At 38.8% G+C, this 13,034-nt stretch overlaps 1 protein-coding gene across 1 annotated transcript in view; it reads left to right on the top strand.

Moving 5' to 3' along the window:
- The window catches only part of SLC6A11 (solute carrier family 6 member 11), a 191,236-nt gene extending 178,959 nt beyond the window's left edge, over window positions 1-12,277 (top strand). Inside the window, 4 exon segments of the mRNA XM_042454875.1 lie at window positions 2,211-2,313; window positions 4,833-4,933; window positions 6,005-6,175; window positions 9,419-12,277. Of these exon segments, the coding sequence (XP_042310809.1) occupies window positions 2,211-2,313; window positions 4,833-4,933; window positions 6,005-6,175; window positions 9,419-9,571 (528 nt within the window). The 3' untranslated portion in view covers window positions 9,572-12,277.
- Window positions 12,278-13,034: the final 757 nt, after the last annotated feature.

Below are 13,034 nucleotides of genomic sequence, written 5' to 3'. Positions count from 1 at the left end.
TTTTTGGACTGTGGGGGAAAGATCAGGGAATTATTTAGAAACACAAGCTGTCTCCTGCCATTGTTGTTGCTGCTGCTTGGAAGAGTAGCATAGTGTATCTACTGTGACATAACCCTGCAGAGTGAATCAAGTTGTAATATGTATCCTGAGCCACCAAATGGCACTGTTGCACTACATTCCATAATGTAATGCTACTTTAGAGGCCTTTCCAAAATGTCTATAAGTGAGCTAAGCTTAGGGTGAACAAATTCATTTCTGTTCAGGGAGTCTGCGGAGTACACTCTTCAGTGCGTAGTTTCTTGGGACCACTTTAAAGCAGTGCTGAAGGGGTTTTGCTATACATTGAATTTCAACCTCAGTAGACCACTGCTGAGCCAGGAACTAGGCCAGCTCTCAAGATGGCCTTAATAATTGTCTCAGAAGATAAAAGGTACCATTAGAGATCTCTGTGTTGAACTTACCGGTGATGGTAACTTTTGACTGGTAAGCTCTAGTGTATTTCCAAGTCCCTCACCATTTATACACTATTCACATGTCATCATGCCAAGCAAAATTCTGTCTAAATTTCTAGTTTTATTGTGAAAGAAACTGATGTATGTACCTTAATGGGACTAGCACATTTGTTAGGAATTTGACCTACTAAGAGACCATTAAGGAATCCAAAGGATTATTATTTCACTTTCTCTTCCATTTGGGACCAACACTAGTACATGCTCTGTCATATACTATTTGTGGCTTTATCCACTTTCATATTACAGACAATTGTCAGAATCTGAATATTTATGTATATATTACTTACCAGGGAGAAATTTCTGCTGATCTCAAGGGAATCTATTCGTGAGAACATTATATAGCATTGTGTTGTAAAAGGGTTTTCAGTTATTTAGATCAATGATAGTTAACCTAAATATGGGAGGCAACTGGAAACACATTTTAAAGGTGTGATGCCATCTTTCAGAGATAACTATTCACAATCCTTATAACATTATGTTACATTTAAAAACTTCCTTTTTTTGAAAAAAATCACAACAGTATCCTCAGGGTTTACTGATTTCCCACAATATCCAGTAATGTTTTCTGTCACAGAGTATGTGCAGAATATACAAATTTCTTATTTTTTAAATTCTGTACCTAATGTTTGAGGTAGATTGCAGTTTAAATGCATGCAAACTCATACTAAATAGAAAGGCTTAGATTCCAAGTGAATAGAAGGAAATTTACAGAAGGAAAATTGCCCATTTTGTCTTTCACCTTCCTCTGCCTATCTCCCAAAAAACTGAAAATGGGACATGGCGGTGGCTGAGAGAGAATGAACAGAAAATACTGTTCCCAGGAACTTCTTCCTGTTCAGTTAATCTTAGGATTTATGGGACTGCAAACATTTGTAGACTTCACTTTCCACCATCCCTCCTCACTGGCTACTCCCAGCAGGCATGATGAGAGTTGTAATTTCAAAAAGGTTTAGTGTGTCACTGTTGCCCAACCATTTAGATTTCAATATACACTGAAATCTAGAACTCTTTATAACATTGAAGGTATAGATACAGTTCACATAACTTAATAATATGTTAAAACACTTGGATAAATAATCTAGAGCTTTTCTGGATCTCCAAGTAGCAGGAAGGGGAAGGAACCCTAACTTCAGCTGCAGTGTTCATTCTCAGGTCTCATTACCTTTCCTCTTTTTAAAATTAAAAGGAGGGGAGGGAAGGGGAGGGAGGAAAAAGAAATGGGGCAGCGCCTTTAATAGCAGTAGCAAGTACATTTTTATACTGCTTATCAGTGCAGTTAAACAGTCCCTAAGCAGTTTACAATGTGTAAGCTAATTGCTCCCAACAAGCTGGGTATTAATTTTAGCAACCTACGGGAGGATGCAAGGCTGAGTCAACCCTGGATCCCCTGGCTGGGATTGAACTCACAACCTTGTGGCTTGTGAGTGAGTGGCTGCAGTACAGGCATTTAACTACTGCACTATCAGGACTCCTTGAGACTAACAGGTTTTTATTTCAGCATGAGCTTTTGTGGCTGTAAACCTATTTCTTTAGATGAAGCACTGAGTGATGTTAAGGCCTCAGGTATAAATAATATTTATACAGTTGTGGAGGTGGGACAAAATGTAGTAGGATCCCAAAAAGATGCAACTCATGTCCTTGCTCTAAATTTTTAAATGGCTAGGTGAGGTGATTAACTTTTCCAACTTACTCTTCCAGGGCGGAATGTATGTTTTCCAGCTGTTTGACTCCTATGCAGCCAGCGGGATGTGCCTTCTTTTTGTTGCTATATTTGAATGTGTCTGCATCGGCTGGTTTTATGGTGAGTCAGGAATTCCTGCTAATTGGAGCTAACCCTGAAATCACATTATACCTTTTCAGAACGTTTCTATTAATAATTTATTTCCTTATTACAATTATTTACATTCTGCCCTTCAAGATACAAATTTGTCTAAGGTACCTTACAATTACAATAAACCTGTATAAATCACTGTGTGTGTGTGTGTGTGTGTGTGTGTGTGCCTTTTGTTCTCCTGTCTGTCTATTGTGACCTCATAAATTTTACAGGATTTTCTTAGTCAAGGAATACTTAGAGGTGGTTTCACTAGCTCCTTTCTCTGAAATACAATCAGCCTCTGTATCCACAGAATATTTTCTCCACAGATTCAAGCATCCACAGCTTGAAAATATTCAAAAATATAAATTAAAATATCAATTAAAATAAAATACATTAAATACATTAAAATATACATTAAATTAAAATATAAAATATATAAATTCCAAAAATTAAACCTTGATGTTTCCAGTACTCATTCACTTCCCATTGACTAATCAAACTGACTCTTCCAATGGTCAACTTAATTTATTTTAATTTGTTCAGATTAAGATCACCCACAGGCCCAATCACTCAAATCCTAGAAGGGATTCTGAAAGGGTATGACAGGCAAGGTGGGAATGGCAGGCATCCAAGGCTAGGAACTGTAGACTCAGCCTGGATAGGCTATGTCAAAGGTGCTTTTAGAATATTTAGACCCAGTACTATCAATATTATAAACAACATAAAAATAAGTCATCAGGAACCAGCTCAGAGAAGAGCAGAGTGTTGTTATACTCACCTGCCTCCCCACCCCAACTCCTAGAATGATATCCACAGGAATTCTTTTCATAATTTTTTTTTTTGCCAAGCATAATCACATTAACTCAATCTGAGTTTCTGGATCAATATTGTCATATCATGGATTGTATGGATTTTCCCTTTTGTTGCATCTTTTTGCACACAATTATCCATGGAGGGTGGTTCTTAGAGTAATTTGCATGTTATTTCATAGTAGCAAGACAGAAAGCACTACTCAGCCTCATTTTCTGTCATAAAATTCCTGATACAACATAGAAAAAGGAAATGTTAAGGTTTATAGGTATGGCACTGTACATGTCTGTACATACAGACACTGTGTATCTCTTTTTTCATGTGTTACACCAGGTATATCTTGGTGGGGATGGGCACAGTGCAATTTCAGTCCCTCCACCACATTGTAATATGTGGAGTTACCCAACAAGCTCTTCCCAGTATCCAAACATTTTATATTGACACTACATCATTATCATCATCACCCTCTTTGTCATCTTTATTTATATCCCGCCTTTTCCCGAAAATGAGGCTTAGGGCAGCTTACACATTGAAAATGTTACAATTAAAAATATACAGAAAGTCAACATTAAAACAGAATTTAAGTATGAACTATGAAAAACATACACTCTAAAAAGATTTTTAAAGTTAGACAGTACAATTTAAAGCAATACAGGACTTACTCCCCTTCATTAAGTGCCTTCAGTTCTAAAAGTCTATCTGAATGAAAACAGCTTTACCTGCAGATGAAGGACAGCAGTGAGGGGGCCATTCTGCTTCCTTAGGAAGGGAGCTCCAAAGCATATAGGCAACCACTGAGGAGGCCCTCTCTCATGTTCTTACCAGCTGTACCTGTAAAAATAATGGGACTGAGACTACTTGCTCTTTGTCATTATGCATTTTCAGTGTTTAGATATGAACACTGTCTAGCAAGGTAAAGTATATATGACATGTAACCCATGGAACTGTAACTCTCTACAAGGATCACCTAATACATGTTCTAGTGTGTCCCTATCTTTCTCTCCCTCCCCCAGCTCATAATGCTGCACCAGTTAGTGCTGGACTAAAATTTCTTTAAAAATAATTAACAAGAGAACACATAGCAAAGAGGTGAGGAAAATGTGATTTTCCATACACGATTCCTCCTCTGTCTGCCTACTATTGATTTATTTCATTTTCTAAAATAAATGGCAGTGGTGGCTTCATTTTGGTTCCTGGTGGCCAGAGGCCATTAAGCTCCTGGAATTACACTGCTTCGTGGAGGCACTTCCATGTGGGTTCCAGAGTGGGGATTAAATTGGCTACCATACTGCCCCACCCAGGTCTCCCAGAATGATGGTGTGCCACAGTCCAGCACCATTCCAGAAACAGTCTGGAGAAAATGGAAGCCAGAGGCCTTAAGCCTTTGGAAAAATCTCTTAAGGTATTAAAGGTGTGGCTGGTACTGAAGTTAAAGGACCTGAAACTTTCAGACATTTTCAGCAAACCTTTAGAAAGTGTCTATCATGCCCTTTGCAAAACTTGAAAGGCCATTTCAACTTATCCTTAATAAGTACAGTTATCTCATGTTCTGAGGCTTTCCTTGACAGTTACAGAGTCAAGATTGTCATAAGAATGAGTAAATTCTCAGGTTGCAATATCACTCCAGAAACAAGCAGAAGACTGAGAGTACCAATATCAACAATATTCATTCTGTATTAATTTATTTTTTGCAGGAAGTAACCGTTTTTATGACAATATTGAAGATATGATTGGATACAGACCACTGCCATTGATTAAATGGTGTTGGAAGTTGCTCACTCCTGGAATCTGTGCTGTAAGTAATAAAAGAGTGATTAATGTGGCTATAATATTCCTGGCAAAGTCTTCACCCAGCTGTTTTATGGAATATATTTTGCAGAAATAGACAAACATAAGAGTGATATGCATAATTTTTTAAAAAGTACACTTCTGACTTGTGCAAAATGGTTTAATATTTTCCCGTCTCATTTTTAAAAAAATACAGCACACACACACATACACCATCTGGTTAAAAGAAGAACTAAGTGAAATACTGGTAACATCTAATGTCCACAATAATTTTAAAGGCAGCATATATTTGCGTATTTGCTTTACATTTTTATTTTAGATTCCAGTAGTCCCTAGTTTATAAACCTAAATATCCTGAAGGCACCAGATCCCAACTGCTTTTGGAAGTGAAGTAGGAAAAGGCCTGGTTAGTACTTGGACAGGGGACCACCAAGGAATAAAAGGTGCTGCAGGCTATATTTCCAATGAAGGCAATGGGAAATTACTGTACCTCTGAGTATTTCTTGCCTAAGAAAACCCTATGAAATTCCTGGGGTTGCCCTAAATCAAAAGACAACCCCTAATGACTCAGACAAAAAAATGTATATGCCAACTTCTGCATTAAATATATATCTGATGAAACTGATCACACATTGGTTTATTTTATATCAGCACGCTTAGCACAATTAGATACCATTACATTTTGATTTCTCCCACATGAAGGGCTAACACCCAAAGGCATATCTGTAAGCCCTTGCATATCTTGGGGATTTTTGAGCCCCATCCCTATTTTAACTTCTTACGTTTCACTTAAAAGGGGGATTTCAGAACAGCTCCAGGGCCAGGATACTCCAGGCCACCACTGGAGTATCCTGGCCTGTGCAGACAAAGCCTAAATGAAGTCTAATTAGGATTTAAACATGAAAGCTAGTTCATCTCTATAGAAAGAACAGAGATACATGACAAAAGAAAAAAATGCACTGCTTTCTGTCTGTCTTTAAAAATTTAACCTTTAATTTCATAGTTTTCATTGAAATCAAATAATGAAGCTTGGTTTCCCCCACCTGAGGCACAGATGATATACTTCTCTTTCTTTCAGGGAATATTCATTTTTTTCTTGGTGAAATACAAACCACTGAAGTACAACAATGTATATACATACCCAGACTGGGGTTATGGCATTGGATGGATGATGGCCCTCTCCTCCATGGTTTGCATTCCTCTGTGGATCTGTATTCAGTTGTGGAAGACAGAAGGAACCATCTTAGAGGTGATGCATATTTTTGTTATGATGTAGCATGATATAGTAAGTGATCAACCTATTCTTATCTGAACCCTGAATCCAAATCAAGACTCACTAACTGGGATTACACATTCTTCTTGAACTACCCAAAAGGCTATAACTTTTTTTAAAAAAAATTCACATATCTCAGATGGTGAAACCTCAAGATAAGAACCACCCAGCCCAATTTCAGAGGGATAACGTCAGGTGTTTTTGTGTCAGATATTTGTAAAGTATGCAGTTTTCAAATAACAACAACAACAACAATGGGAGAGGGGGACAATTTGGAAAAGCTTCTATTCCCTATGTCTTTGCAGTCTTGCAATTTTTAGACACTGTTCTAGTACTGCCATCTACAGCATCAGTCAACTAAGTCTATGAATGGAAAATATATTTATTCCCAGGTCAAAAAACAATGTTTCTGACAGTCTTTGGCCTGTGCTGCTTCATTCTAGTTACCAAATTGGGCCAATATGTTCCAATCTAGAACTAATAGAAATCAGTCCAAATCAGACTGCTTTATTTAGCTAGTGGTGATTCATGTGAATTGTTAATAAAGCCCTAGTTTCTATGACATAATATTTGCAAAAGTAATTTTTCATAACCCCAGTGTTTCCTCCAAATGAAATTTTTATGCAAATGACATTTCTTCAAAAATGTCCCAAACTGTTAAAAAAAAACAAAAACACCTCTTTGAAAGATGATGTTGCAATCTCTTCCAGCAAGGAGAAAACTTTTGAATGTTTTTTGTTGTTATTTGAAAAAGCAAAATAAATACATTTTTGTTTACATAATATACACAGTAGTATAAAATTCAAGCTGTAACTCTTAAAGCCACACTTTGACAAGGGGGATTTGTTTATGGTACCATAAACTTGTTAGGTGGGGATAAAGGGGGTAGAGGGGGAAAAAGAGGATGGCAATGGGACATTCAAACACAGAGAGGTGGACTTAACATTTTATTCACTCTGGCACCAACCATTTGCAGACTTCAGTCTCTGCCACTACTATCGTATAATTGACCATAGAAAACTCAAAAGGAAATTTGGCCTTCAATGGAAAATGTTGCTCATTCCTAGATTAGAATGAAATATAAATTAAAGCCAAAATATTAAAATACTGTACAAAAACATAAAATAAAACGGAAACAACTAGAAGCTGCAAAACATGTAGTCTTCCAAAGTAAAGCTGTGTATTGTAATATGGGGACCTGTTTTACTTCTAGGCAATGCAGACATTATGGGCTGCATTTGAGTCATTTGCCTGAACAAATTTGCCTGAGCAAATGAAATAGCATGGGAGCATGGCTCAATGAAGGATGGCATAGCTTATTTTTCATGTATAAGGTCCCAGGTTTATTGTGTGCTCTTGGATGGAATGGTAGAAAGTCTCTGCCCAAGATCATGCTGGGTTGGACCAATAAATAGTCTGGTTTTGTATAAGGCAATTGCTTGTGTTCCCTGACCATTTATGTAATGTAATCTTATCTTTATTCAACTGGATTAATGATCTATTTTATTAATAAGCAATAGGGGGTAATAACCTTTTGCTATCTGTACAGACTTTGATATAGCTAGGAATAGTGGCATCACTAGGGTTGGCATCATCTGCTGTGCTAACTCATGGTGTAAGCCTCCCATTGACTTCCTCCTATACCACACCATATAGAATCCTTAGTAATCTTTTTGTTATTTATAAATCATAATTCCCATATATCACTCATTGTAATGGCAATGATTGTGACATAAACAACTAGCAAAATTAAAACTTTTTAATACCTTTAAATTTATAATATCATATACAAAGCCTAAGTGTATTTACATTTAAATAATTTTATGGTGAAGTGAAAGTGTGATAAGATACTATGTTTTTAAAGAAAATTTAAAACAATATAAAAATTGAAACGTTTCTTTTCTTTGCCAACTGAGCCTCACTCCATTCTTTCTCTTCTGCTGAGCTCCAGGGTTTTACAGGGATGTGGGCAAACACCACAAACCATTTCTGCCAAAAGGCAGACATTTGGGGAGCAGTGGTACCTGGTGCTGAAAGTGAAAGCATACATGACTACCAATAACAGTGATGGCAAAACTTTTTAGGTTTGCATGTCAGGGGGCGTAGCTTGTGCCCCCTCAGGATGGGGCTGCATGCTGGGGCAGGGCTTCTGCCCTAGGGGATGTGGCTTTCACCCTCCATGGGCAGAGTTTCCAGCCTCTGGGTGGGGCTTCTCCCCTGCCCTTTTCCCGGCCCACAGCTGTCTGTCAAAGACAGCTGGGGGTCAGCAAAGGCCCGTGAGGGGACGGAGCCATGGGCATGGCCCCAGTCCTCCTCTTCCCGGACGTTTCTTCGCCCCAAAGGGCTTTCTGGAGCCCTTTGGGGGTGAGGAAAGGCAAAAGGGGAAGAAGAGGAATGGCCAGGCCCGCTGTCTTCCTCCCCACGGACCTTTCCCTGCCCTCCAAGTGCCTGTTTAGGACACTTGGAGGGCAGGAAGGGTAAGTGGGGAGAAAGGGAACTGGGCAGGCCCCCTGCCTCCTTCCCCACGGACCTTTCCCTGCCCTCTAAGTGCCCGTTTGAGACACTTGGAAGGCAAGAAGGGTAAGTGGGGAGAAAGGGAGCTGGGCAGGCCCCCTGCCTCCCTCCCCACAAACCTTTCCCTGCCCTCCAAGCACCCCGTTTGGGACACTTGGAGGGCAGGAAGGGTAGGTGGGGAAGAAGCGAGAATGACAGGCCCCCTGCCTCCCCATGGACCTTTCCCTGCCTTCTAAGTGCCAGTTTGGCACACTTGGAGGGCAGAAGGGTAGGTGGGGAGGAAGGGCAAGTGGGGAGGAAGCAGCCCCCCTGCCTCCCTCCCCACAGACCTTTCCCTGCTTCCAGCTGTCTCTCCAGAGACACTCAGAGGCTGGCAAAGCTCCTCTCCCCACCCTTTTCCCAGCCTCTAGCTCTCTTGAAGAGGCAGCTGGAGGCCGGGAGAAGCCTGCAAGGAGGAGCCAGAGGTGCGCTCCTCTGGCTTCTTCTCTGGAGCGCCCTTTTCTGGCTTCCAGCTGTCTCCAAGAGATAGCTGGAAGCCAGGAAAAGGCAAGGAGGGGGAAGAACAGGCACGCGCGTGCCTCTTCCACCTTCTCCCTCACCCCGTGCCTGAGGAAATGGCGCAAAGTGCCACTTCCGGCACGCGTGGCATAGGTTCGCCATCACTGACCAATAACGTCTAATTGTGTTTGTGTGTTTCTTTTCCAGAGATTCAGAAAACTGATTGTGGCCAGCCCAGACCTGAAAATGAGAGGAAAGCTTGGAGCTGGCCTATATGCTGCTACAGTAAATGACTGTGATGCCAAACTGAAAGGTGATGGCAACATTTCAGCCATCACGGAAAAAGAGACACATTTCTGAAAGAACTTTATTTTGAATATTTTTGTATAAATAAAGTAAATAAATGAAATACTTCACTTAATTATAGAGGCCAGCTTGTTTTGCACAACTTTATTAACAAGTTAATTTTAAAGTGAACTTGTATACTTGTTTAAAAGTGATTTTTTAATTATTATATAAGTAACGATTATATATATATATATAAATATAAATATAAAAATGAAATAGAATTGTTTGTTAGTGATGCCTTGTAATTTGGTGATTTCAGTACATGTTTTATAGTTCCCAGAAGGACCTATATAATGTGTTGTAAAACTTTTATACTTTGGTTTGTTTGTTTTTTAAGGCATGGTATTGTATAGCTGTACACTTTCTAATTTGTAAACATTTCAGACCATTTCAGCTTCTACTGTATGTATATAAAGGGGATCAACTCCTTGAATTTAGGCCTCATCCAATACCCATAGGTGTTCGTCTAAATCTTCCTCTCGACTGTTGAATAGCATTGCCAGATACCACTAGAAACAAACCCTGAGAGTCTTCAGTCCATATAATTTTATGCTTAAAGTACGAATTGTCCACGTAAATTTTAATGTTTGGAAAATCTGCTGTCACAGGTTTTGAGCTAATGCCTTTGAGAATAATTGTGTCTTGATACCTGATTTATAAATTGAACTAAATCCAAATAACTGTGTTGGAATAGTATGCCTTGAACAGCAGCTCCCACACTTCAGGGAAGTCACACATCTGAGGCACTCAGAAGTTTCAAAACAGCTTCTAAGATACCATGGAGCTCACTGTTCCAACTTGTTGACTAGTTTTGTGAGTTTCTTCAACTGTCTCAAATTATCAACAAGGATTGGGGATAACGGCTGATATCCTGTGTCACCAACTTAGTTCCCAGTGCATAACTAAGCAATGTCTCCTGGCCTGACCACCCTAAACATACCTTAGCAACCAGTAGTTCCATCAAGTGAAGCTGGTGATTAGTCAGGAGTATGATATTCACAGCCTCCAGTGAGTTAAGGTGCAACAAAAACAGGACATTGCAATTCCCTGTAGCAGCTTCACTCACTGGTGGAAGGGACAGGAAATGTTATCCTTCTGTGCCCCAATAGCCAGCTGAACAGATCTCTTTCATGTGATACAACTGCTAAGGTAGATTTGGGAGGCATTTATTTGCACAATGTAAATAAATAGAGCAGTTATGAATCCATAGCTCTAGGTTACAAATCCATAACTGCAATACAGAATGCCTTCCAGCAAATTCTCTTGCTTCAACAAAATGGAAAAAAAACCCTGTATCTTCTAGTTTCTGTTACTCCTTACCTGATCACTGCAGTTGTAGAAACATGATGGAAAGAAGGCACCACTGACTTGTTATTTTGCAGAGAATTCACAATACAAACTATTTTTATATATAAAGAGGATATTAATATAGCAATCACTTCAATTAATCTTGACTGCACAGGTGCTGTTTCATGAGATTTTTAAAATATTCACATTTTATTTTTCTTTACTTGATCCAAGTGATTGCATAACACATCTCATTTTTTGGGCTTTTGTATGAGGTTGTGCATGTGACACTGGAAGAAATGTATAATTGGAATGCAAATAAATGATGCAATGTGACTTCAGTACTTATTGACACTTTTCAAATGCTACGGAAAACAGATGTCCGTCAAAGCACTGATGAATGTGATAGTGATAACATGTAGTGTGTATATAGTGTTTTAATTAACACATCCTTGAACATCATATTGTTTATTTTTAACAGCTATCATCTGAACCAGTATTCAGAACAACAGAAAGAGATTAGAATCATTTGTAGGCATGAAAGCCTTAGAAGTGTTGCAAAAATTCCATCAATCTACTAATCAATCAGGCATAATCGTTGGCAAAATAGGGCAGATAGGTTAAAATTGTTTTTAAGGATAGTTAAACCATATGAAGTCACCTTGAGTTCTAGTGTCCTTGATTATGTTAATCTGTTTACTGGGAGATTGGGGTTTGTTTGTTTTTGTAATTGTTGTATTTTATCTTCATTTAGGAACAGTCTATATGTCCCATGTGAAAAGTGGAAATTAAGACAAAAAGCTGCAGCTAGCATCTATGTTTAAAGGAATGAGTTTAAACCTCAGGAGTATGAGAGAGGGGTGGGTGGGGGCTTTGGTCTTATAGAATCTACTGTGTGTGCGTGTGCGTGCATGTGTGCATGTGTGTTTTAATGTGAACTATGAGATCCACCAACTGGAGTCTGATACACTAAAATGAAAGAACTATATAGAGGGGAATTGAGTATTACATATGAAGGGAGCTCCTTCTACACATACATTAAGAAAATGCCCCTGCTGACTCTTAATGGTCTTCTTTTCAGCAGTATGATTTATGTCAGGGATGGAGCTCATATAGCCCTTGAAGTTGATGGACTTCAAGTCCTAGCAGACCTAGCCATCAGGGCTAGTGGTAGGGGATGTTGTGATATATAGTTGAACAACATCTGGAGGGCCACATGATTCCCACTCCTATATACAGTGTAAACTCATTTTGTTATTCCTGTTGTTGAAAAATTGGGAGTTAATATCCTTGCTAATCCATTGCAGATAACCTAGAAATCTGTCAGTAGATACAGGGCTGCATCCACCCTTCAGAAATAATCTATTTTGACACCGCTTAAACTGCCATGGGTCAATGCTACAGAATTCTGGGATTTGTAGTTTTCTGAAATATTTAGCCTTCCCTGTTAGAGAACTCTGGTGCCACAGCAAACTACAGTCCCAGAATTCCAGAACATTGAGCCATGGCATTTAAGTGGTGTCAAACTGGATTATTACTGTAGTGTAGATGCAGTCTAGGTCAACCTTTTGCCTACTCCAGGTTTTATGAACTAAACCATTCTGTGGGGTTTTGAACTCAGAAACTTTCAAAGTGAACTCCCACCATGCAACGCAGTCCATAACCAAAGCACCAGTTTTCACACCTTTTCTAGTAAGATCAAGGTCAGAAATGCATTAGTATGCATAATAGGGAGCATTATGTTAGTATGCATAATAAGAATACCAAAACTCCACCTTTAATGTGTTGAGTACACATTGCAAGATGGCCTATGTCAGTCTGCACCTCACCTGTTAAATGATCACCTAATTGTTCAAGGTATGTGAAAAATGGAAAAAGAACCCTTTGGCTATATCTCTGCAGTTTCATCTTAGTTTGTCCATAGATGCCAAAGCAATATGCATGATTTCGTTTTCTTAAATTTTGTAGCTATAATTAATGACAAATATATACCAATTAAATGTTTATTTATTAACAACAATAAATTGTTGGAAGTAACACAATGTCCTTTTTGATTTCTAGAATATAATAGGAGCCCGTTAAAGAAAACCAAATTCTTAATTTGGAGGGCAGTCTGTATTCTGCATCCCTGAACTTCCATATTCTGTCTTTTTACTATTATTATTGTTAAATATGTGGGGAATTACTG

Source organism: Sceloporus undulatus, chromosome 2 (assembly GCF_019175285.1).
Source record: "Sceloporus undulatus isolate JIND9_A2432 ecotype Alabama chromosome 2, SceUnd_v1.1, whole genome shotgun sequence".
In the NCBI taxonomy this organism is placed as follows: Eukaryota; Metazoa; Chordata; class Lepidosauria; order Squamata; family Phrynosomatidae; genus Sceloporus; species Sceloporus undulatus.
Note: the sequence above shows the minus strand (reverse complement) of the source record. Positions and strands in the feature narration are given on the sequence as shown.